Source organism: Silene latifolia, chromosome 7, assembly GCF_048544455.1.
Source record: "Silene latifolia isolate original U9 population chromosome 7, ASM4854445v1, whole genome shotgun sequence".
NCBI lineage: Eukaryota > Viridiplantae > Streptophyta > Magnoliopsida > Caryophyllales > Caryophyllaceae > Silene > Silene latifolia.
In genome coordinates, this window is record NC_133532.1 from 30733192 (window position 1) to 30760913 (window position 27722).

Consider the following 27722-nt stretch of genomic DNA (forward strand, 5'->3'; position numbering starts at 1 on the left):
GAAGATGATCAACGTGGTTCAGACCACTAGTCGGGCCATGAGTGCTAAGAATCAGGAGATTTCTAGGACCATAACCGACTTGGAGCAGTAGCGTCTTGATCTGAGGTAGCGCGTGGCAGAGCTGAAGGCTGAGCTGGCTGGAGCCAAGAAGAAGTTGAAGGAGGAACCCGACAAGCTGGCGCGCACTCAAGAGGTGTGCAATACTTTTTCTAATGCCCTCAAGCGCTCTGATGAGAAGATTGGCGAGCTGATCTCCCTTATTACCAATATCGTTGCTTATGCTACCTGGCGGGGCAAGATCAGTGGGATGCGTACTGCGCTGTCTGAGACTCCTACCTTGCAGTCCATAGAGGAGGAAGAGAGGCAGCTGGAGACTCTCTACCCTATTCAACCTGACTTGAGCATGCTGATGCCTGAGGTTGGCGAGGTGAACTCCCCCGCGTTGATGGAGCAGGCTAGTGCTGAGGAGGTTGGCTCCTTCCAGGAAGCTGTTGTTGCTGTGGAGGTACAAGAGGCTTCTGGTGGTGTGGAGGTGCAACCTGGTCCTATTCCTGAAATGGGGAGTCAGCAAGAAAATGCAGGAGATGTTCCTGAGAGGGAGGTCATTGACCTGACCTCTAATTAAAAGTATTTTAATTTTTCATGACTGGTGGTCTGGCCCTGTGTGGCGCAGACTTTTAAGAATTTTCAAACACTCTTGTTGTTTTCCACCATGGTGGCGTTTTTACACTCTTGGCCGTGCTTGCCTTGGCGGCGTGTTTGGCCATATTTTGAAATGACCCTTGCGCAATTTTGGCAAGTTGTTTTTCTTATGTCGTGATTGATTTCATAGATTTATTTGCATAGGTGGTCAGACTTAGCTCTGGGAGCTGTTGTGTCAACCCAATGGCTGATTTTAGTTGGCGGTGTTCGTGTTAACGTATGAGGTTGATTTAGACCCATCGTGTCAGCCTGAAGGGGCTTATTTAGACTTAGCTAGCTGCCGTGTCAGCCTAATGGCTGATTTAGACATATTCCGCGTTCTGAATAGAGATGGCAGTGTCAACCTGTGAGGTTGATTTAGACCTTGTCGTGTTAGCCTGAGAAGGCTGATTTAGACTTAGCTAGCTGCCGTGTCAGCCTAATGGCTGATTTAGACATATGCCGCATACTGACTACTTAACCTTGTTCATGACGCAAGGTGTGTTCATCATGTTTAAAGCCAACAGGGGCATACCTTAGGCAAGCTTATCGTCATTCTAAGACCAATGGAACGTTGCAGGACTCTGGTAGCTCAGCGATCCTTGCGCTCCATATGTTTGTGCATGCATGCTGGGGCCTTGGTTGTGTCGAGTACTCGGTGTTGAGAGCTACATTTGGGGGTAGTATTCGGGGTAGCTCGGTGAGCTTTAAGCTGTCAGCCAGGCTCCCTTTCGTATGTTACACAAGCCGCCTAGTGAGGGTGCTCCTATTAGAGAATTAGGTTAGGCATGTTGGAGTGCCATGTGCTTTATCACCCCGCGTTTATAGTTGACAGTTCTGCCAGTAACACTTTCAATGTACCATTGATGTTAGAGTGCAGAATAGCATTTTCAAAGAAGCCCAAAAAATAGAAAAATCCATCAAAGCGATGTGAAGTACCTGGTGCTATCTCAAGGGGTTCCAGAGCAATTGTAGTCCCAGGAAGCTAGCTACAGACCACACAGCTCTAATAGCAGTTTTAAAGTTCGAAAAAATGTAAATAAACAAAAGAAGCGAAACAAAGTTGGTAGTATGCCTACGACCGTTTTTTTTAGGGTTTTTGAATACAAAACTCTGTACACTAAACTCTATTTGTTATCAAAAGTGATACCTCTTCAGGTGAAGTATGTTCCATGGTTTGTGTATGATTTGACCATCTATGGTCATCAATTTGTATGCCCCATGGCCAACAACGCCTTCAATTTGGTGTGGTCCCTCCTATTTATAGGCGAATTTGCTTGCTTTGCGATTTTTGGTGTTTTGGAACACCTCCCGGAGAACCAGGTCTCCTACCTCCAGGAGCTTGATTTTTACGTTCTTGTTGTAGCTTTTAGCGAGTAATTGCTTGTAGGCAGCCAGCCGTATCTTGGCACTTGCTCGCAGCTTGTCTATTGTGTCCAGGCTTCTGATCATCTCTGCATTGTTCAGTTCCCCTGTCATCATACATCCATACATGTGGGTTTGAACTAGAACTTCTGATGGAATTATTGCTTCTACACCAAACACCAGGCTGAAGGGTGTTTGGCCTCTCGCTGCTTTGGTGTAGTTCTATCTGACCATAGCACCAGTGGCAACTTATCTGCCCACTTTCCTCCTAACTCCTCCAATCTCCTTCTTAAATTGTCCATGATGATATTGTTGCTGGACTCAGCTTGCCCATTGGACTTTGGAGTCCTGGGTGCTGACTTTTTTAGAGAGATGTTCCATATGGCACAATATCCTTCCGCGTCATTTGACATGAATTGTGATCCGTTGTCACATATAATTTATGATGGGATACCAAACCTGCAGATGATATTACGTTTGATAAAAGAAATGACTTGCTTATCTTTTACCTCCGTGAATGCTTCTGCTTCTATCCACTTTGAAAAATATCTGTCATTGCTAGCATCCACAGCCTGTTCCCTGGGGCTCTAGGCAGAGGGCCCACGATGTCCATTCCCCATATCATGAATGGCCAAGGGGAAATGATGGGATGCAAAGGTTCTGCTGGCTGGTGGATCATTGGCGCTGACCGCTGGCAGGCGTCACATTTTCGAGCGTATTCTACTGAGTCTGCCCTCATTGTAGGCCAGAAGTAGCCTTGTCTGAGTGCTTTTTTTAACAGGCTCCTGCCCCCTGCATGGTTTCCGCATTCACCACTGTGGAGGGCATGCAATACGATATGTGCTTCTTTTTTATCAAGGCACCGTAAGTAAGGTCCTGCCAGTGACTTTCTAAAATGCACATTGTCAATCAGCGTGAATCTGGAGGCTTTCATTCTAAAACCTCTTACCTCCTTTTTATCATCTGGCAGCTTGCCGTGCTTCAGCCAATCTAGGTAAGGCAGACGCCAATCCGGGTCAGCTGACTGGTCGTCTGTACTTGACAGAACTGTAGCTTCCTCTGGCTATTCTTCTAGCTCTCCTTTGTCTACTTCTTCTACCTTTTGGATTGATGGTTCCAATACATGCGCGATAGGGATGCTAGTCAGCTCTGTTGCCCTGAAGGTTTCCCCCAGGGTTGCTAGGGTGTCAGCCTCCACATTCTGGTCTCTGGGGACTTGCTTGAGCTTGCAATCTTTGAATTTTTGCTTAATCTCCTTTTCTACTTTCAGGTAGGCTACCATCTTTGAATCCCTGGCTACATATTCAACATTCAAATGGTTCCTATGAGCAAGGAGTTGCTATATAGCTGTAGGTTTCTGAATCCTAACTCTAGAGCTAAATGTATTCCCAGTATCAAGGCTTCGTACTCTGTTTCGTTGTTAGTTGCCTTAAATTCACAACGAACCGCTTGTGCTATCAGATCCCCGTGTGGGGACCATAAGATCAGGCCCACCCCTGCTCCTCTTTGATTGGAGGCACCATTAATGTGCACCTGCCAGACTTCTTCTTCCTTATCTCCTTTGAGGGTTAAGATTTCTTTGTCTGCCAGATTTTGGATGGCTGGGCTGAAATCTGAGACGAAATCTGCTAGTGCCTGTGATTTTATCGCCGTTCTCGGATCATACCTAATATCATACCCACTGAGGTGCACGGACCATTTCGACATTCTGCGTGACAACTCAGGCTTTCTCATTATAGATTTTAGCGGGTAAGTAGTCACAACGTGTATGGCATGGGATTCAAAGTAAGGGCACAGTTTGTAAGATGCAATTACAAGTGCTAGTACTAATTTTTCGAGATATGTGTACCTGGTCTCTGCTGGCAGCAGAGACTTGCTTACATAGTAGACTGGCTTTTGCTCCTTGTTCTGCTCCCTAACTAGAACCTCGCTTACTGCTACCTCCGTGACGGCTAGATAAAGGAACATTGGTTCCCCCGGTTCTGGTTTTGATAATAACGGTGGGGTGCTGAGGTAGTGCTTTAGCTCCCTGAATGCTTGCTCATGCTCTGCGGTCCATCAAATCTCAGGCTCTTCCTTAATATGTCGTAGAATAGCCTGCATTTGTCTGAAGATCTCGAGATGAACCTTCTCAAGGCTACTACTTTGCCAGCTAGCCGTTTCACATCTTCCGGCTATTCTGGTGACTCTAGCTGTAACACTGCCTTAATCTGCTCCGTGATGGCTTCTATTCCCCTTTGAGTTACGATGTAGCCCAAAAACTTTCCGGATGAAACTCCAAAGGTGCATTTGGAGGGGTTCAGCTTCATTTTGTACTCTCTTAGTGTGCTGAAGGTTACTGCCAGATGCCGCATGTGCTCCTTGGCCTTCTTCGACTTAACTACCATATCGTCAATGTATACCTCCATGGTGCTGCCTATTTGCTCCTTAAACATCTGGTTGACCAGTCTTTGATACGTGGACCCCGTATTCTTCAGGCCGAATGGTATAACGTTATAGCAGTATATCCCTCTTTCAGACATGAATGCTGTCTTTTCTTGATCCGCTGGATCCATTTTGATTTGGTTGTAACTGCTCCAGGCATCCAAGAATGTTAACATCTCGTGTCCAGCTGTAGCATCTACCATTGTAGCAATGTGTGTTAGTGGGAAGGGGTCTTTTGGACACGCCTTATTGAGGTCGGTGAAGTCTACACGTACTCTCCACTTTCCATTCTTCTTGGGCACTACTACCACATTTGATAACCACTCAGGATACTTTACCTCTCTTATCTTGTTCGCTGCTAGTAGGCTATCCACTTCTTGGTTGATCACTTTATTCCTTTCAGCTGCAAATTTTTTTCGTCTCTGCTGGATGGGCTTGCATCCTGGATCTACGCTGAGCTTGTATATTATGATAGATGGGTCTATCCCTATCATGTCATCATGGGACCATTCGAAGCAATCCATGTTGTCCTGTAGAAATATGATTAGATGTTGCCTGAGGTCACCTGTGCATTCTGCCCCTATTAACACCGTTCTTTCCGGGTGCAGCTTATCCAGGTTAATCTGATCCAGCTCCTCAGCTGGGGGATCAATATACTCATCCTGTACACGCTGCTTCTGTAATTACTATGCTGGAGGACTGGCTGTGCACTTCAATGCTTTTTTGTAGCAGCCTCTAGCTTTCTCCTGGTCTCCTCCTATCTTTTTTACTCCCCAGGGTGTGGGGAACTTTACGCATTGATGGTATGTTGAGGGGACTACCTTCATTAGGTGTAGCCATGGTCACCCGAGAATAACGTTGTAGGTAGATGGTCCATCTATGACCAAGTATCTCACCTGTTTGTTGATTCCTCCTGCATATGTTGGAATCACGATCTCTCCCAATGAGTTAACTATTTCTCAACTGAACCCTACCAGCGGGATGGTCTTCTTCTGCAAGTCTTTCTCGCTGAACCCCATGTTTTCTATGGTTTTCAGCATGATTAGATTGACCGAGCTACCACTATCTATCAGGACCTTTCTAACCGTGCAATTGGCCATTAACAATGTTATGATAAGTGCATCGTGGTGCTCCTGGCTGTCGTGTATGTCTTCCTCGTCGAAGGCGAAAGCAGGCAGATCACTATGGGAAGCTCTGTAGGAGGTCTCTGGCCTGTCTCCCTTAGTTTTAGTAGCATGTCTCTTGGCCGCCGAATATCCCAGTCTGCTCAAGTCTGAGCCTCCTGTTATCACGTTTATTATCTTGGTGAATGTAGGTGGTGCTGCGGGCTTTGCAGAGCCTACCTTGTCCTGCTGCTCGCCCCCACGTGGTAACAGGTGGCTCAACTCTCCTTGCTCGTACAGGCACCTGATTTCCCTGCGTAGAGTGTAGCAATCCTTCGTGGTATGTCTGATGTCACGATGGAACTCGCACTTTTTCTTGTTGTCTTTTCGCCATGACTTCCCTTCTACTGGTGGGCTAGGCCACCTCACTCCATCCCCCATTTCTCTGAGTGCTTTCAGGATTCCTCCGACGCCAGTTGTGAATCCATATTCTGCCAGCGTAGGGAGTTGCCGATTCTCCTCTTTGTTGTCGATTCTGTTGACTCCCCTGCCATATGGCTTATATCTCTCTTCCTTCTTTCCGATGGATTGCTTTCTGCTTGACTTATCTATGGCCTACGTGATGGATATGCTTGGCGTGCTTGGTATGCTGTCTCTACCTAGCACGTCTTCTTCCAGTCTGATTGCAGCTGCTGCATTCTCTTGTACTATTTCAAAGCTATGACAAGGGTGCATAGTCAGCTGCTTATATAGGTCTGACTCGTGGTGTAAGCCCCTTATGAATGCTTCCATCGCTGTTGACGCATCACACTCCCGTACTGCCACCTTTTCGTTATTGAATCTGGTGTTAAATTCTCCGATAGTCTCATTGGCACCTTGAACGATCCGGTACAAGTCACCGTCATGCTTTTGCGGCTTCCTACTACTTGCGAACTGCTGAGTGAACGCATTTACCAGGTCGGCAAATATGGATATCGACCGGTTAGGTAGACTTACGAGCCATCGAAGTGCCGGCCCCGATAGCATAGATCAGAACCCCTTACACATGCAGGCCTCTTTCACGTGCCCAATGGCTGTTAATGTCATCATTTTCTGTTTATATTGGCTCACGTGATAGAAGGAGTCCGTCGTACCGTCAAAGAGAGTCATGTTTGGATTGTTGAATCCTTTTGGCATGGCGACAATTGATATTGCGTCTACAAATGGTGAATAAGTGTAGCTGTCAGGCGATGCCTTTTCAAGTGGAGGCGGCATCCCTGGGACTCTGCTCAACATCTCCCTTAATTCTAGATACTGCTTGTTTGTTAGGCTTCCTTGTTCTGAGCTACGGCCGTCTGCTACCTGCTGAGTCTGAGGTGCGACTGTCTGATGCGTTGTGCTATCTAATGGGGTTGATGTCATGAGTGTCCCCTGATGCCAGCTTACTTGCGAACTGCCAACGGATCATGCACTAGGTGTCTGGTTAGTTGTAATTAAATTATTAACTGGGATGTTACCTGGTACTATTTCTATGCGACTGGCAGGCTGCCAGTTATCTGGCGTGAGGTATCCTAGCCCCTGTGGGACTATCCTTTTTTCCGTTGATACTGCTGCCAAATCCAATCTGGTCACCAACTCTGCTGGGATCTTCCTTGGTTGACTCCTGCTGGCTGATGCCCCCTGCATGAATTCCACTACTGGGGCCTGGTTGTCACCCTCTGTTCCTGATGGCGCGTTTGATTGCTGTCTCAGGAAGTCTATCTGTGCCCAGATCTCCCTGTTCCTCTTGGTTGCCTGAGCTTATGCTTTGTTTTGATCTTCCCGCATGCTTTCCATTACTTTTTGCGAGTTTTCCATGCCACTAAGCAAGGTTTATGTCGGGCTTGGCGGTGGGGTGAGATTTGGGCTTCCAGTCCCTCTGTCTGACTTGGAATGAACTGCTACAATGGGGGTCCTGGGGGGTAAGGTGACTTTCGCTACGGGTGTGGTTCTTGATACACCGGGTAACTGAGTTTGAGCCGTTGATGCCGGATTTTGGATGGGATTTGGTGGTATAAGGGGCTGAGTGCTCCCTGACCCGGCTGCTGATGTTTGTTTGCCTCCGTCAATTCTGTACTTAGTGATTAACGATGATGACCACAATGCCCCACGGTGGGCGTCAAACTGTTTTAGTAGTTTTCTACCGAGCTAGGTTAAATTAGGTTAAAGTGGTCTTATTCGCTTTATGTGAATTATGTTGTTTGTGTGAATGCCGAGTATAGAAAAAAAAGACGTAAGTAAAAATTAACACAAGGGATTTGGTGACGCGGAAAACCCAATGTAGGAAACGACCGCGAGAAAGGACGTTACCCTTCCAATGATTTCACTAGCTTTAATTATGAGGACTGTTACAAGGGAGGTGGCACGACGATCTAGCTAGCACAATGTGTAATATCTCCATGTTGGTCTCGAACGAATCTTTATTCTCCTTCTCCTTGACTATTTATAGGACCCAAAACCCTAGTGAGGTTTAGGTTACTTGTGCGGCAAGGAAGCCCGTGTTTGAGTCTTATTGGACTTCTTTCAATAATTTGCCATTGAGGACTCTATTCTCCCTAATCTCCCTGAAATCTCCCTGACTTCTTCAGCTCGTGGACCCCCTGCGGACGTTAGTTTACTTGGCCCAATTTACTTATAAATCTTGATGGACTCGTTCCTCTTTAGGCCCAATGTGCAGAATTAGGCCCAAACATCCCACATAAACTCAAACGGAAGATTCCAATCCGGAGCCCGAATTATAGGAGCCGAGACCAAAGGTTGCTTCAACCTATGGAATGACTCAAGACAAACTTCATCGAACACAAAAGGCACATCCTTGAGGAGAAGTGAGGTTAATGGTTTTGCAATCTTTGAAAAGTCTTCAATAAAACGCCTATAAAACCCAGCATGGCCAAGAAAACTCCTCACCCCCTTCACATTTGAGGGAGGTGATAAATTTTCTATGACCGCCACCTTGGCTCCATCAACCTCAATTCCTCTCTTGGAGATAATGTGACCGAGCATAATCCCTTCTTCAACCATGAAATGACATTTTTCCCAATTTAAAACTAGATTGTGCTCTTTACACCTCTTCAAAACATTTGTCAAATTAACAAGTCCATGGTCAAAGGAGTCTCCATGGACACTAAAGTCATCCATGAAGACTTCCATGCTCTTTTCAAGAAAATCCGAGAAAATTGGCATCATACACCTTTGAAAGGTGCCGGGTGCATTACACAACCCAAATGGCATTCTGCGGTAAGCATAAACTCCAATGGGGCATGCAAAGGTTGTTTTCTCTTGGTCCTCCCGATGGATTGGTATTTGAAAAAAATCTAGAGTATCCGTCAAGAAAACAATAGTAAGCATGCCCCGCAAGCCTTTCTAACATTTGATCGATAAAGGGGATAGGGAAATGGTCTTTGAGGGTGGCGGCATTTAACTTTCTATAATCAATACACATTCGCCATCCGGTCACTGGACGAGTAGGTATGCGAGTCCCATCATCTTGTTCCACCATAGTCACCCCACCTTTCTTGGGTACTACATGGACATGACTCACCCACTTACTATCGGTGATTTGGTAAATAATCCCCGCTTCAAGCAATTTTAAAACCTCATTTTTTACAACCTCGGCCATCTTGGGGTTTTTCGCCGTAGACCATCAACCTTAGGTTGACTTCCCTCCTCTAACACGATACTATGCATGCACAAGTTTGGACTTACTCTCTGATACCCGTCGTGAGGTGTCAAAAATAAATTTATAATCTCCAACTACAACTATAGCTAGCGGCAGTCGGGTCGAACCACAGAGAGGCAGACGTAATTTCTAGTTGTTTAATTTCGGTTTAAGGTAACAGAAATGTGGGGGGTTTTGAGTTGATTTGATCTATAGCTAACGGCGATAAAAGACAAAAAAAAACTAAAAAGACGGATAAAAACAGATATAAAAAGGGTGCAAGGATGGTCGGTTCACTACAGTTTCGGCGGCAGTAAATTAGGTAGGTCTAAATCAATCTCGTGAGACGGGAAAATAAGGGGTCCTCTCGGTCCACTCTCACAAGCAGCATCTTTCGATCTTGCTACAGGTCCCTAATACCACTAATACTGATTTTCGTCCTGAAAAGTGACTAAAAATCTAAACGATACCTATCTTTCGATCTCAGCAAAGTTTAATCATTTTAATTGGTAGTCTAATAACCTTCCCTATCTTTCGATCTAATGGGTCAGTTCTATACCAAGCATTCAACTAGTCGCATGCATTCGATTCGTCAAATATAACAATTAAAATAATTAAAACGAGATAAAACTCACGAGGTCAGTCGATCGACCGGGTAGGATGGTCGATCGACCAACACGGGATTAGGGCTCCCTAATTCTAATACCGCCTATACTATAATTCCCCTACATCCTAGCACAATTAATTTAGCTACTCATAATACTGATAAAAACAACAATAATCATAACGAAATAAGCTATTGAATTCATGCTTGAAGTAATCAAATAACAAATAGCGATAAACGATAATTGGCTTTGGATACTAACTAGAAATTCTATATCTATGAACAATAAAAAGGCAATGGAACTGAAATAAGAACAGAGGAAATACCGAAATTGCAGAGAAAAGGATCCAAAAACCGATTGCAAAAGAGTAACTTTATTGACGGAAAATAATCTAACTAATGAATGTTTAATTTAAGAAGAATCGTATGCTAAAAACTAGATGCCAAAACTGAATAACCTAGCTTACGTTATATAGAATACAACGTAGTTCTTATTCTAAAACCTAATGTACTATGGACTTGCTATTTCTCGATCTTTTAATTCTCGTCTGAGTAGCGGTGTGGCCGATCGACTGAGGTGACCGGTCGATCGACTGAGCTGCAGTATACAGTAGCTTCTGCTTGTCGTGGGTTGGTCGATCGACTAAGGGGGCCTGTCGATCGACTGGTTTAGCTGATAATCCGTTTTTAACTTCTCGTGGATTTGTCTTTCGGGCCTCGAAATGCGCACCAAGCTCGTTCCTTGAGTAAGTACTTCACGTCAAATGCTATGCAAGATACTCGGGGACGGATTTGGCTCAATATCTACTCATTTCCGCATAAATCTGCAATATTACATAAAAATACGAAAGTAGACGAAATGGGGCAAATAGTAGCATAAAACTACACAAATGAGCTCTGAAAAGCGTGTAAAATGAGGTGTAAAACATCATATAAATGACACGCATCAAACTTCCCCAAACCAAATCCTTGCTTGTCCTCAAGCAAGAACTAGACTCGATCTAATGACCTATTGGAACGAGTTCAATCTCAGAGCGAATTGCAACATGTAAAGCCTAAACCATTTTAATGCAACAACTAACAATTAATTAGCAATGCGAATCATGCAAACGAATTATGAAGTCGTTAAAAACTGCTGAACCGCCGACTATAGAGACTTATCAAATTGGACTCTCGCGGGTCGCTCATATCACACATAAGCACAGGTGAATATATAAGAGGATAGAAAGAATTCATTTTGTAGTGACACTCACCTAACTACGACCTATACGAACATGTCTGCAGTATAATACGAAAGTAATCTCTATGACCGTACATATGCATTCCAACCAACAAATGACCATGACACATGCCGAGGTATATATGGGATATGTGAGGTATGGGTAAGAAGAGGCAAAACAATTATGGAAAAGTGGAGGTACAGGTGATCAAGCTAGTACCCAAACGGAACCATATGGCAACATCCAACTTCTTGCTCATAAGTCAATAAAACGGTGCTATTAGAAAGCACAGATCTCACAATCTCCAAAATAATAGTAATCAATGAACTCCCCATAATATACTAATGCAACATGGGAGCAAAAATTGCCATAAGATAAAAGCTTGAATTATGCGAATTGATTTTCTTTTCTGTCTCGGGCTGCAGTCGATCGACCAGTGATGCCGGTCGATCGACCGCAATGAACAGTACAGCATTCGTTTTTTCTTTCTTTCTCGAATCATTTTTTATTTCTTTTTATTTCTTTTTCTTTTCTATTTCTTTCTTTCCTTCTTTTCATTTCCCAACAACATCTCGATCGAGCAAATACCACTAAAAACGAAGTAACAATCCCAAAAACGTAAACTACTAGCTTGACAAGGGCAGGCTATATGTAGGATGTAGTTAACGGGACAAAAAGGCTATTTTTGGCAGTGTGGCGCTTATGGGCAAAAAATGAATAAAGGAAAACCTCTACCACATGTGTCAACAAACCACAAACCGAATGCATACAGGTATTAAGCAGATTAAGTTCATATTTATGCACATTTATGTAACATGCCTCATAAGGAGTACTACTCACATTCCTAATAAACCGGTCACAGAAGACACCAGTTATAAGCTCTAAATCTCAGAAATATGATGTAGTTTGCCAAAAATCAAAGTCAAGTCTCAAGTTCAGCAAATAATTTAACGAAAACTCGTAGACTATGCAATTGATTCTACTAATAACATGTTAATTAGCAAGGCTTAGGCAAAACAGATGCAAATGCAATGTCATCATTGAAATACTACCGTTCCGAATCAACCTATATGCTAAAATAAACGTGCAAATTTTTGAATTTTGATGAAAATTTTCAATTTTAACGAAAACTCGTAGACTATGCAATTGATTCTACTAATAACATGTTAATTAGCAAGGCTTAGGCAAAACAGATGCAAATGCAATGTCATCATTGAAATACTACCGTTCCGACTCAACCTATATGCTAAACTAAACGTGCAAATTTTTGAATTTTGATGAAATTTTTCAATATATATATTTTTTTTTATATATGAGAAATGAAAAAAAACAATGCAAAACAAAATGTAAACGTGAATACAAGCAAATGATATGCGACGCAAAACCCTTCCCCAAACCAAATAGCACAATGTCCCCATTGTGCAAAATCATGTAGTGAAAGAAAAGAGAAACGGGAATTTGCGATAAAATAGATAAATATGACAAGAAGTAAAACTTGGGAACTCACAAGACTTTAAACGCAGCAAAAGGAAACCTCCCCAAACCAGCGTGAGCTAGTAGATTTCAGTAGCTAGCAGTGCTACCAATAAGTACCTGAAAAGACAAAAGAACCACGCATAAGTCCGAGAAAACAATTTTGAAGCGGTAATTATGTGCACAATTTAGAAAATGGAAGAAATCAGAAATATGACGGAAAATAAAGTGGAGTAGAAAACTCCCTTAATTCCGTAAATCGACCAAACACAGCAGGGGAGAGGTCGTGAATAGGTACAGCAGTGCAGGGCGGTCGATCGACCACATCACTCAGTCGATCGACCAAGGTGAAAGGAACAGTAGCTCCTGGAAACTGCAGACCAGTCGATCGACCATACAAACCAGTCGATCGACTTAAAATACTGCTGTAACTTCTGATTTCTTCGTATTTGCTCAATAACTTAATCTCCTGAGGTCTAAAAACCTGCAAATGCACTATAATACGCGCCCAAAATTGCGCAAAACCCAAAGTACAGTCTAAAGTGCTTAAAAATCCTAAGTAACAAAAATAAATGCGAAGTCTCGCGCACACAAAAGCAATAAAAAGAGTCTAAAAGCAATAAAAAAAACTGTTTGTAAAGCATGTGATCAACTAATAGTTGATCAAGAATGGCCACGGTATGGCCCACTTGACTGGCTTCTGGCTACAAGAGGTAGCCTCAACGGTGCTCATCTTCTCAGCTGCACCCTTCACAACTTCAGCATCCACAAAACTCAACGGATCAACATGTCGGGCATCTTCCCACTCAATGACCTCTTCATACTCGTCAGAATCCAAATCAGACTCCGTTGCTTTGACCGGCTCATCATCAACCTCCTCATCAGTGACATAGCTAAGGCATCCAAGACCGCCTCGTGAAATGATTGGCTCCTTCACAGCTGGAGCAACGTACGGCTCTTCCTTCCCAAACCAGCTCCTGCAATGTCTAAAACAACAGATTCGTCCTCCTTTTTGCTCCCAGTCTGGGGCGGAGGTGTCACAACAGAAGTAGGAATAGAGACAGGCATATCAGGAAGTATAAAATAAGATTTCTTTTCAGAAACCGTATTGCAAGTGACAGGCCACATGGGGTCTTTCTTCTTACCAGGTTGGGCAAAGACAAAGGAATGCTTCCCTACTTTGAAGGTCAAAGTTCCCGAACCAACATCTATGACTGCACCAGCAGTGTGCAGGAATGGTCTACCTAGTATGATAGGTATGTGTGCATCTTCGGGCATATCTAGTACCACGAAGTCAACAGGGAAGAAAAACTTCCCTATTTGCACAGGGATGTCCTCTAAGACTCCTATTGGTGGACCATGATTCGATCCCATCACATCTTGTCATGTCGGTCACTGCAAACCTAGTCAATTTGAGCTTTCTAGCAAGACTCAAGGGCATTACACTTATACTGGCTTCTAGGTCATATAAGGCTTTCTCTATAGGAAAGGTACCAATGCTACAAGGAACGGAGAAGCTACCTGGGTCTTCTAGCTTATGGGGTGCAGTGTGGGTCATATAAGAACATGACTCTTTAGTAAGTGAGACAATATGCACAGTTTCAAGTGACCGCTTCTTGGACAAAAGTTGTTTCATGAATTTAGTGTAAGCAGGCACTTGGTTTACTAACTCGAGAAAAGGAACTTGTACATTCAAGCTACGAATAACTTTTTCAAATTTATTAAAAGATACCTGTTCCTTCATCGGCACTAATCTCTCTGGATATGGGGCTGTAAGAAGTAACTTAGCCCTCTCCTCTAAATCTCGCATGCCGGCGTCGGTGGATTTAGGCTGAAAATCCACCACCTTCTCCTTATTGAAGCTTGAATCCTCTTCAGACCGTCTCAAATGTGAACCATTAATTGACATAGGGTCGTACTTCGAAACCGGAACAGATCCATCAGCAGTCGGGTCTGGCCTCAATATTTTCGGGGCAGTCGTACCCCGAAACAAATGATCCCTCAAGTTATCGGGCATTAGAGGACGAAAAGGTTCACTATCAGCAGCAATCTCAGTCGATCGACCGGTATGGTCAGTCGATCGACTGACTTGAACAGGACCAGAAGCTACTGTTTGTTGCACCTCAGTTGATCGACCGGGTATGTCAGTCGATCGACTGACATGCCTGCTGTTCGCCTTTTTCTTTCCACTTTTCGCTCCAGCTTTATTTTGACTCGGTTCCGCCTCGTCTTTTGCAGCATCGTCCTCGACCATGACAGGCTCCTCCAGGGTGGACCCACTCCTCAAAGTGATGGCACTAAGGGTCTCCTTTTGATCCGTCTGAGTCGGTAAGTGTCCCAGAGCTCGAGTGGTATTCTTGCTAGACAATTGAGCAATTTGGCTCTCTAGCAGTTTCATTCCGGCCTCACTAGCTTGGGACTCCTTTTGCAACATATTCTTCAACTTAACAAAGTCGGAATTTTGGGTTTGTTGCTGCTGCGGCACATAGGGAGGTTTTTGAAACTGTTGTTGCTTATGAGGAGGCACATAAGTCTGCTGCTGCTGCTGCTGTGGAGGTTGAGTCGGATTCAGGACATTTTGGCTACTCCACCTCAAGTTTGGGTGGACATTCGGCTCATAGTACGTGTTTGTCTGCCTGTAATGTTGAAAGGCAGCACAAGACTCAAAGGGACTAGGACAATTTTCTGAAACATGTCCCTAAGCTCCACATCTTCTACAGACGAAAGGACCGTCTGAAACAGCATTCACATGATACATCCCTCCTTTTGAAGCTCCTCCCAACTCGTATTTGTCAAACCTCGCTGTGAGAGCCTCTAATGCAGCTACAGAAGGGGATTCAGCACTCCTCCTCTGATTGCCTCTCGAATTCTCATATTCAGCTTTATGGGTGGCTAAGTCATCATTGATCTTCCACCCCTTAGTCTCTCCCATATTCTCAGCAAATCGGCCATTGGCTGCAGCATCCAAAATAGCCCTCTGATCGTCATACGGCCCGTTATAGGCGATTGCAAAGACTCCATTTTTCGAAACCATGGTGCGGAATGGTTCGCACTGACTTTTTCTTGAAACGGACCCATGCTTCATGAAAGTTCTCATCAGGTCCCTGTTTAAAGCTCGTGATCTGAGCTCTAATGGCATTTGTCTTCGAGGCAGAGAAGTATTTCTTGTAGAATGCCAGGGCCAAAGAATTCCGGTCGGTGATCTCATGAGCAGCTCGATCCAGATCTCTGTACCACTCCCTTGCAGCATCACGGAGTGAGAATATAAACATAGAATCCTTTATCTGGTCCTGGGTCACACCGGTCGGTGGGGTTATAGAGCAGCAATAATCGATAAATATCTCCATATGCTTGGTTGTATCTTCATTTGCTGCACCCTCGAACTGGTTCCTCTCAACTAAGTTGATATAGGAAGGCTTCGGTTCGAATTTCCTATCAGCTCCAGGTAATTCGAACCCCTTGTATAGATTTGTAGCTGTCGGCTCAGAATGACTTGCGATAGTTGCTTCTTCAGCCATGACTGGAATTTCCGGAGATGTGACTGTCTCAACTGAAGAAGTAGAAGTAGGAGATGTAGGTGGGTCTTCTTCGAACAGTTCGTTCTCGTAGTAACTAGACAGAGTACTCAGCTCTTCCTCTGTCGGCAATATCCTAGATGATCGTCTCAACTCACGCAAGGTCTTCTCAATCTCAGGATTGAACGGTACTAATTCACCACCCTGTGACCTGCACATAAGAAGAAACTACAAAAGGAATGTGAGAACAGTTTAAGGAACGAGTGTCCCTTAAACTAAGAAACAGACTAAAATAAAACAACTAAAAATTAGAACAATTGCCTCCCCGGCAACGGCGCCAAAATTTGATACCCGTCGTGAGGTGTCAAAAATAAATTTATAATCTCCAACTACAACTACAGCTAGCGGTAGTCGGGTCGAACCACAGAGAGGCAGACGTAATTTCTAGTTGTTTAATTTCGGTCTAAGGTAACAGAAATGTGGGGGGTTTTGAGTTGATTTGATCTATAGCTAAGGGCGATAAAAGACAAAAAAAAAACTAAAAAGACGGATAAAAACAGATATAAAAAGGGTGCAAGGATGGTCGGTTCACTACAGTTTTGGCGGCAGCAAATTAGGTAGGCCTAAATCAATCTCGTGAGACGGGAAAATAAGAGGTCCTCTCGGTCCACTCTCACAAGCAGCATCTTTCAATCTTGCTACAGGTCCCTAATACCACTAATACTGACTTTCGTCCTGAAAAGTGACTAAAAATCTAAACGATACCTATCTTTCGATCTCAGCAAAGTTTAGTCATTTTAATTGGTAGTCTAATAACCTTCCTTATCTTTCGATCTAATGGGTCAGTTCTATACCAAGCATTCAACTAGTCGCATGCATTCGATTCGTCAAATATAACAATTAAAATAATTAAAACGAGATAAAACTCACGAGGTCAGTCGATCGACCGGGTAGGGTGGTCGATCGACCAACACGCAATTAGGGCTCCCTAATTCTAATGCCGCCTATACTATAATTCCCCTACATCCTAGCACAATTAATTTAGCTACTCATGATACTGATAAAAACAACAATAATCATAACGAAATAAGCTATTGAATTCATGTTTGAAGTAATCAAATAACAAATAGCGATAAACGATAATTGGCTTTGGATACTAACTAGCAATTCTATATCTATGAACAATAAAAAGGCAATGGAACTGAAATAAGAACAGAGGAAATACCGAAATTGCAGAGAAAAGGATCCAAAAATCGATTGCAAAAGAGTAACTTTATTGACGGAAAATAATCTAACAAATGAATGTTTAATTGTGTTAAGAATTGTATGCTAAAAACTAGATGCCAAAACTGAATAACCTAGCTTACGTTATATAGAATACAACGTAGTTCTTATTCTAAAACCTAATGTACTATGGGCTTGCTATTTCTCGATCTTTTAATTCTCGTCTGAGTAGCGGTGTGGTCGATCGACTGAGGTGACCGGTCGATCGACTGAGCTGCAGTATATAGTAGCTTCTGCTTGTCGTGGGTTGGTCGATCGACTAAGGGGGCCTGTCGATCGACTGGTTTAGCTGATAATCCATTTTTAACTTCTCGTGGATTTGTCTTTCGGGCCTCGAAATGCGCACCAAGCTCGTTCCTTGAGTAAGTACTTCACGTCAAATGCTATGCAAGATACTCGGGGACGGATTTGGCTCAATATCTACTCATTTCCGCATAAATCTGCAATATTACATAAAAATACGAAAGTAGACGAAATGGGGCAAATAGTAGCATAAAACTACACAAATGAGCTCTGAAAAGCGTGTAAAATGAGGTGTAAAACATCATATAAATGACACGCATCACTCCCTTGATATCATCAATGCTATACCCTAGTGAGCTTTTTTGAACTTTCAAGACATTCAAAAGTTTTTGTTCTTGAGACTCACTAAGGTTGGCATTGATTATCACGGGATAAGACTCTCCCTCACCAAGAAAGGCATACTTGAGTGAGGGAGGTAGAGGTTTGAGTTGTACCTTTGGAGGGAGAAGTCCCTCCACCTTCTTCAAGAGCTCATCATCGACTTTATGGTCTTCTTTCATTTCCTCATCAAGGAGGGAGATTTGGAAGACCTCTTCCATTTCCGACTCTTCTCAAGCCACCAATTCAACTACTTCATCAATCACTTCAACAATATTCGCTCTATGAACTTTGGGGCCTTTCATCAAATTTGAAAGGTTAAATTCGACATTGTCACCCTCAATCCGGAAGGTTACCCGCCCATTTCTCACATCAATAAGTACTCCTCTGGTAGCCAAGAATTGCCTGCCTAGGATGATGGGGGTATGGCTATCCTTCAGGATGTCAAGGACAACAAAGTTGGCCGGGACGAAATACCTCCCAACTTTGACGGGTATGTCCTCAAGCACCCCCAAAGGGCGCTTGGCGGACCTATACGCCAATGTGAGGGTCATAGTAGTGGGAGCAAGACTATGAATAATGCCCATTTTCTTTGCAACCTTTAGAGGAATGACACTCACACTTGCTCTGAAGTCACAAAGAGCTCTAGAGATAGGGACACCACCAACTACACAAGGAATTGAAAAGCTCCCTGGGTCACCAAGTTTAGTGGGCATTTTGTTAAGGATATGAGCACTACATGCTTCTTCTATTGCCACTATTTCTTGGTCACCCAAGACTATTTTCTTAGTCAAGATATCCTTAAAATTTTTGTGTAAGTTGGCATGTTCAATATTACCTCGGTAAAGGGTAGGGTTACTTCGAGTTTCTCAAGCATGTCACAAAACTTGGCATACTTGAAGTTTTCCCTACTCTTTATAGCTCTCGAGGGGTAAGGAATATGGGAAACAAGTCGAGAATCGGAAATTACCTTCGGGGGATTCAAATTCTTTGTTACCTTAGTGGTGGGTTGTAGGAGCACCTCCTCGGTAGCATCTTCGCCCCTTTCTTCCTCATAAGGTAAATATTAAACCAAACCGTCTACTTCCCTTTCCACTTGTATTTTCCCACTTGAAGGTTCTTTACAAGCCTTCTTCCCTTTCTTAGATTCACTCATCCGTGCCGATGGTGTCATTGGTGGGCTTTCCCTTTCACCATTCATTTCTATCCTCTTTCTCTTGGGATCCGCATCAACCTCTATCCCAAGATGCTTGTAGGTATCTTCGAGCTCTATTCCACTTCTCAAGATCACCGCATGTGCTTGGTGGCTAGTTGAAGCGTCCTTGAAGCTTTGCCCTTGAGCTAAAAGGCCACCGAGTGGCCTATGGGGGTTAGCAAGAGCATGGCCGGCCAATCGGGCCTCCATTTCCCTTATTTCCTTTTGTTGGGCAAGTCTTTGGTTAGCATTTTATTGTTGAGTAGCCTTTATGAAATTAGCCAAATCTTGGCTATGTTGCATTTACATGTTCTTCACCACCCTCATAAGTTCATTTTGGGAGGCGTCACCTAGGGGTTGTTGATAAGGTTGGTTGGCTATGGGTAAAGGGAACCCATAGTCATTCCGGGTGTTGGGACCTTGATAATTCCCTCTACGGCCATTTTTGTTGAAGTTTGGTCCTTGACCTTGTTCTTGAAACCCTTACCCAAATCCTTGATTAGCTTGATTGATTTGGTTCCCTTTATAGAACCCTTGATTACTTTGGTTGCCTCCAAAATCTTGGTAACCTTGAGGTTGGTTCCCAAAGTTTTGGTTTTGATTTCATGTGTTATTTCTTTGATTAGGATACCCACTCTAGGTTTGGAAAATCCGGGTGGATTGTTATTGGGCATGTGTGGTTGAAGGTGTTGTGGGTTTTGGACATTGGTGCTCTTGTAGCTAAAGTTGGGGTGATTCTTCAAACCCGGATGATAGAAGTTGATATTTGGGTTATAGACATTGGGATTGTTATAGGGTGGTCGTGGTGGTCTTGTATTGTTGTTATAGATTTGGAAGGCATTAACATCTTGGACATTTTCCTCGTACCCCACATTATAGTTATAAGGTACACATGTCAAAAGTGTGACCATTTCCCCCACATAGCTCACAAGATGAAACTTGGTCTACCTTTTCCATGGGTGGACCATGTGAGGTGGTTGCTTGATGAACTTAATTCCTTTGAAATTTTTCAAGTTGCTTGGTGAGTAAGTCAAGCTTGGCATTGGTTTCGGCATTCGAAGTAGTGGAATTTTCCTTCGGATACCGACCATTCCTTCTAAGCACGTTGCCCCTTGTACCGTAGTTGGCTTCCAAGTCTACCATCTTTTTAATGAGAGCCGTGCCCTCATCATCACCCAAATGGTCAAACCCCCCCTCACGCGGAGGCATTCACCATGTCCTTGGTCCTAGGTAGCAAAGTTTGAAAGAAGGTTTGAGTAATGTACCAAGCTGGGATCCCATGGTAAGGACAACTAGCAATGAGATCTTGGTATCTATCCCATGCCTCACCTAGGGACTCCCCTTATTCTTGTTGGAAAGTATGAGTTTCATTCCGGAGCAAGAAAGGTCTTAGATGTCGGGTAATACTTTGCTAGGAATGCCTTGGCTAAAGCATCCCATGTGTTAAATGTGTCCGGTGGATGATCATTCAACCAACGACCCGCTTTCCCCGTTAGAGAGAATGGGAATAATATCAACCTCAAAGTTTCCTCGGACACTCCATTTTGCTTCATCATGCCCACCTTGCTTTTGAATCTCCTAAGATGGGCATGAGCATCTTCATCGGCATTCCCACCAAAACAATCCTTCTCTATCGATCCCACTTGGGCGGGGTGCACTTCGAAATTTTTTGGAGCCAAGGGACCAAAGTTAATTAGGTTAAAAGCATCATTATGGTCGGGGCGGTTATGGTCGCGTAAAGACATTGGTGGTGGTGGATTTGGTACTTGAGGGGGTGGTGATTGAGGTGTAGTTGGAATTTGAAGGTTGTGAAATAGGTTTTCTATTGGAGTCTCAATTGTGCCGTTTGGTTGTAGTTGGGTTATGGTTTCAATGATTGGTAGAGTGAGTAAGTTTGGTTGGTCTATGTTTGCTTGAGGAGGGTTCCTAACTCTTGCAAGAGTCCTTGTCCTCAAGGTTCGAAAGAGCCTCTCGGGGTCGGGATTGAAGAGCAAAGCTTGATGGTTCCTCCTTGGCATGCACACGATAAACCGTTAGTCTCCTAGTGTTTTTACACACTAGGGAAAGGCAAAAATCACACACTCTACAATGAAGCACACAACAACTAAAGCAAACAAGCAAGTGAGATTAAAACTAAAACTAAGACTTTTAACAAACTAAGTATAGCCTAACGCCATCCCCGGCAACGACGCCATTTGATGAGTAGAGATTTTAGTCGTCATTCCTACTATCAAAAACAATTTCTAATAAACCCAAATTAAGTAGTATAATTAGGGTGTCGGTCTCAAGGATGACGGGGGCTTACACGATAATTTGATTAGGTCTTAGTTTAGTAAAAAAAGGTGGAGATAGATTGAATTCTAGGAACTAATTATAAACTAAAGCAAGCAAATAACGAGATGTGTAAACAATAGATTAAGTGACTAGGGTAGTCGGGTTCCCCTAAGCAAGGTTAGCTAACAATGGGTGTCAAATGGTTTCCGGGTAAATATTAGTGAAGAAAGTGAGCTAATTTCTTTAACTCGTCTCAAGATGGACACAAAATCTTTATTGAACATCCTATCTCATCATAAATAAACTATCAGGCAACTACATAGACTCTCATACATGAGGAAGCTAAGCAAACTTTGTAGAAAAGCATGAACTCTCATACACACATTTCAACAAACACCTTATATGCATGATTATGAACACTAATATTATCACCCAAAAACCCATATTAACAACCCATTTTATTAACTTAAACCTTCACTTAGGTTCCCCCTAAACCCTAGTCGGTGACTACTCACACATGCTTACAAAGCAAATGTGAACAATTGGACAAAAGCAAACAAACATGGCAACAAACATTTTATAAAGATGAACAATTAATAAGTAACAAAAGGGAATGTAAACTATTTAATAAACAAGGTAAATAAAGAAGAGAATTATACCAACAATTAGGAAAGATTGCAACTTTTATTGAATTAAGGAAGAGATTCTTCAATATCTTCCAAATACAACCCAATAACTAAATGTAAACAATTGATAATAACTATTACTAAGCTAATTTTACTAAATAATTAATATTGATTAAGGAAAGATTAGTACTTTGATTAGGGAAAGACTGCATAAATTAGGAGAAAGTTTCAGATCTAGGGTTGTGTCTACAAATGATTAATGGAGGGGTATTTATAGGTTACACCCAAATTAGGTCGGAAATTACAAAGAAAGGTAAAATGCGGAAAAGGTAGTCCCAGCCGGTGGTCCGGCTGCTGGTGGTCCGGCTGCCGGTGGCCTGACCGGCTGGGAATCCGCTGTAAGAAATTGAAGTTGGAAAATGTTATCAGGTGTATCTGGCCGGTGGACCGGCTGCCGGTGGTCCACCGGATGGGATCTCGTTTGACTTTTACCCTTCTCCATTTGAATTTTGTGCTTCAGCTTGCATTCCTAGCCGGTGGGCCGGTTGCCGGTTCCATGCTCGGCTGGGATTCGCTGGAACTTCCTCTTCTTTCTTCCTTCTTTTTGTGCTCCCAGCCGGCTGCCGGTGCCTTGCCCGGCTGGGAGTTCGCTGTAACTTTCTTCCCTTATTCCTTGGTGCTAAGTGTAGGGAGAGTCCCAACCGACTGACCGACTATCGGCCTACCGGCTGGGAGCTCTTCTCAGCATTCTTTCCTCCTTTCTTCAAGTTTAGCCTATTAAATCGTCTCTCTTGCTCCGATTCCTCTATTTTCGCCTCAAAACCTGCAAGACGGGCATAATATAATAGACTAGGGAGTCGAGGTACAAAATGCAATGCAAGACATATAAAACCGACTCGAATTGAGTTGGAACGCATGAAAATAGGAAGAAAAGTTGGTGTAAATGAGCACTATATCAGATACCATCTAGCAGCCCCGTTAAGTCATCTGTAAATACTCAGTATCTGCTGAGACTCCAACAAACACCCGATGATTATCGGACTATAACATGTTTTGAAGTCGCGGCGTTTGATCGACAATTTGTGTGCAACTTTACGTCGGAAAACTTAAAACGATTTCGAAAATAAAACATTTCAAAAATACCTGGAGTGTTTAATGCACGACGACGGGGTCGCAATGACACTAACTAGAGTCAAAACCGACACCGAACCAAAAACCGACTCAAAAATTCAAATCCCGAGTCCAACAACGAGTCAAACCGAGTCAACCACAAAAAAACAAACATTCAAAGCCTTCTATGCTAAGATTTCCCGGATTTATGAATGGTCAAGTACCAAACATATGACTACAAATCCTAGGATAGAACAAATCATGATTGCTCTTGTGTGAAAGCGACAAGACACCTCGAAGACCCGCGACGTGGCTCGCGCCTCTTTGAGCAGCCCAGGTGGCCACGTCACTCAAAACTCACACAACCACTCATTTTCCTATAAATACCCCTTAAATGCCCCCATTTGAGAAATTATGCGAGAGTCTGCCCCCTCCTTATCCCTTAAACTTCTAGACCCGGCTTCCTAAGTCACAAAATCGACACGTGTTTACGACCTACCGATCGTAAACACAAGCTTTACACATATTGTTTGGTACCGTCGCCGTGCATTCGACCGACCCATTCGACCAACTCAACTAATCAATCAACATGTTTTAATTAACATATTTTCAACTCATATTTTAAAACAGAATCCTTTTTTAAGGGACTCTTTTTAAACTTCTTTGATCGCGAGTAGTCACAACGAGAAAACCGTCTCTAAAGTCGTCTACCACGCAAACATCAAAATACGTATGTTTGAGGTTGTAAACATCTTACTTTATTTCATGTATTTACTATTTTTATGAGTCTATAAGCATGAACAATGCATAACACGATTCAAATATAGGTTAGACGAGCCAAAACCGAGCTTTGGCCGGAGACAGGAGCTCCTTTCTATGCAGGGAGGCTCGCTCCTCATGTAAGTGTCCAGGCCAGACTCATCCGTGTTTGTTCTCGTCTTTCCTCTTTATTTCGTTTCTTATTTGTAATCGGTTTTTACCATTTCAAATGTTTCAAACCATTTCTATGACAAACTTTTTAACCATAAATCATAATCACCCTTGGTTCCATATACCATGACGGTTAAATCCGTGACTCGGTGATATTAATTGGTTAATTACATTTTAAAGGAATTTCTATTCTTTTATTTACTATTTTAATTCATTTTTATGATGAACATATTTTGACCATTATAAAAATCATCCTTGGTTCTTTATACCATGACGGTTTATTCCGTGACTCGATGACCTTATGGTTAATTACATTTTAATGGGTATTTTAACCCCCTTTTATTTTATTTACCATTTTTCTCATTTGTTTACATTTGTAAATATATTAGTCATAATTCATAATCATCCTTGGTTCTTTATACCATGTCGGTTTAATCCGAGTACGTTGATAAACTTGACTAATTACAAATAATCGAACTTAACATACTTAGTTCAAATCAAACATTTTCTTTTTACCATTTTATTATGCTTTTCAAACTTGCAAATCCGACAACGAATATTACTAATATAATAGTAATTATTCTGAGTCATGCAAATCATACTTGCAAATCATTAATCACAAAAAAACGGTTTTAAACAACCTTTTTAACAACCAGGAGACACCCCTTGGTCCGCCCCATGGCTCACGCCCGAAGAGGCCCTCCTGTTTTCACATTTAAAACCTGGGCAGACCTCCTTCCCTCGCCAATAGGCTCGCGCCCCAATGGGGCTGCCTGGCACTATTCTGTCTCGTTTTTAGCATTTGTCTAGGACGATCCCGATTACGGTTTATCCTAATACGTGACGGATCAGATTGACAAGTTTACGTGTTTTTACATTTTGTCATTTGACACCCTTTTTCAAAACAATGGAATCGTGTTAAGCACCATAATCCGAACTTGGTAAATGGATGTTTAATTTCCGTTCTCACATGCAAATCAATCTAAATCTAAGTTGACATCTTACGCTTGATATTTGGATTAACGAACCGACTTAGAAAGATCATATGTTAGGTTAAGACTTTTGGATGCGCATTCATGCATTTACCGTTTTACCAACTCTTGCACTTAAAAAACCACGATCGATCAGTAGAGGCCGCTAACGCGGGCGGGATTGGGTGTCCGATTAAAGGGCTTCCCAATACATACCCTCACCCCTTACTCAGAACCCTTGGATAGTGGATGGCCTTATCCAGGGCGTACGAGAGTCATTTTAGCCATAGAATGCTAAAAGGGGGACGAGTCCTTATCTTTAGTACCTATGTCAAACACCGCTTTTTTCCTTGGTTGACCTAGGTATAAAGTGGATTCGAACGGGTTCCAAGCATCCCACAAATGCTTGGTGGCGACTCCGAACATCTCTAATCGTTTCGAGACCTTTACCGAGACGAAACCGACCGATTTAAAGCGATCCGGTCGAAAGCATTTTTACGCCGCCGAGCGTGGCTTTCAAAAGACCGCTGCATGTCCACAGATTGGCTTGGCGTGCAGGTGGTCCGTGACCGCAGATCGGTAGGTGGCCCAAATCCACAGACCGGGCCCGCAGGTGGGCCATATCCACAGATTGGCGACTCCGCTGGGGAAAACTAGGACACTTACGTCTTTGTGATCCCTAGATGGTGAGACTCGAATGAGGTCTTGGTTGGAATGCATTAATTGATATTACGGTCACGGCCGGGTTCCTTGTCCGGGCCCACAACCTAACCTTCATCGACCAATTGGCTCGTCTCGTCGGCATGAGTTTTCTCATCCCCGCGTTTCAAATCCCGATTGAGTCAAGCATACCGTTGACGTTACACATTTCTGTATTGTCAAAGAGCTTTCATCACTTTCGAGCACGAGGCTAGGGCACCCTCCTTACACATTTTGTTTGGATTGGTATCCCTCTCGCAAATCGGGGTTTGATTGCTTGGTGTGTAACCCACCCTTTTAAGCCAAAACCCTTGTCAGCATAATGCATAATATAATGAAACTGTGAGTGCTTATTTGCTACTTGATCATAAGTCCTTCCGTGTCATTTTCAAAACTTTTAAAATCATCTTTTTGCGCCGTTATAATGACCGTTTCAAACCTCGGTCTTTCGCCGGCCGTTGCCATTTCAACACGCCTTTCTAGGCCGTCGTAATGACGATTTTCAAACCCGGTTTTTATAACCATTTCAACACGCCTTTCTAGGCCGTCGTAATGACGATTTTCAAACTCGGTTTTTATAACCATTTCAACACGCCTTTCTAGGCCGTCGTAATGACGATTTTCAAACCCGGTTTTTTTTATAACCGTTTCAAACGACCTTTTCACGCTGTTATAATCACCGCGTCTAGACACGAATTTTAACCCATTTCGCACCGACAATGGCTCTTTCAAAACCCGAGAAAAGCACACACCATTTTCTTGAGACACTTTTGAGATCCCGAGGACCATCCACCATCCCCGAGACCTCTTCAAACATTTCAAACTCGATTTTCAAAACATACAATTTTGAAATTCAAAAACCGTCTTGGTAGATAATATACTGTTTTCCGAGCCGACTCAAACTCAAACCGTCTTTTGAAAATAAACTTAAGACAACCCTTTCAAATGATCGACATGCGGAGATCTCTATCTTCGGAAGCCGTCCATAAAGCGACAAATGAATCTTTTTGAAAATTTCTATTTTCGGAAACTTCAGTCCACCATTCCAATTCCGCCTCGTGTCTTCCGAGTCGAAGAAAATGTACTTATGGGTCTTTACCTATGAGTCGTCTCACCACGAGACTCGTCTAATGGCGTCACGCCGCTACATTGGACTCATGTTAAAAGTTCGGTCAACACCGTCACGTCGTAAATCGAGTCAGCACCGAGGATAACAACAAGCCATGGCCCCGTCTTCAACTTTGTCTGTCAACCACAACAACAATGATAACAACAAAGATGTCACGACTGATCAGCTAGCCAGCCTGCTCACCGCTCTTAAGGTCACCCTAGATTGCGTCGAGACCCGCATCGACGCCCTGGAAAACAAGGAAGCTGGAGAACATAATAATCTACCTCTGACTGAAACTGAGAAGAGACTAAAGCTCTTGGAAGAACAACTCCTTGCCCGGGGTAACAATATCCATCTTGAGAACAACCGAAGGTTTGAACCTGTTGGGGATCAATTACCCGACAACTTTACCCTAACTAATGTACCTAAGTTCAAAGGAGTGGAGGACCCGCTCAATCATATCCGTGCCTTCAAAGACTACATGGCCATTAAGGGGGTCAAACATGAACTTTTCACCCAGATCTTTCGGTCCTCTTTGGAACCGATCCCTCGCCAGTGGTACTACTCCCTTGATCCAAAAAACCTTACTACTTGGGATGAGGTCGCAGTTGAATTCGCTAAACAATATGCCGACAATGTTGAAATCCAAGCCAATACCCGTACTCTCGAGGTCCTAACCCAGAACGATAAGGAGGGGTTCACAGAGTTCTTAACCCGTTGGAGGAGGGTGAGTACTCAATTGGTCAGTAAGCCGAGTGAATCAACTTTGGCGGGAAAGTTCATCAACAATCTCCGCCCAGTGTACGCCAACTTACTAAGGTACCAAAATATTAAGACCTT

General features: G+C 43.2%; 2 protein-coding genes across 2 annotated transcripts; both read right to left on the reverse strand.

The window, feature by feature from the left end:
- Positions 1 to 5429: 5429 nt before the first annotated feature.
- Positions 5430 to 6014, reverse strand: LOC141589922 (uncharacterized). The gene has a single exon (XM_074410543.1). It carries the CDS (start codon positions 6012 to 6014, stop codon positions 5430 to 5432), a length of 585 nt encoding a protein of 194 aa, XP_074266644.1.
- Positions 6015 to 18199: 12185 nt separating this feature from the next.
- LOC141589923 (uncharacterized) lies at positions 18200 to 18682 on the reverse strand. Its single transcript, XM_074410544.1, has one exon. It carries the CDS (start codon positions 18680 to 18682, stop codon positions 18200 to 18202), a length of 483 nt encoding a protein of 160 aa, XP_074266645.1.
- Between the last annotated feature and the right edge of the window lie 9040 nt (positions 18683 to 27722).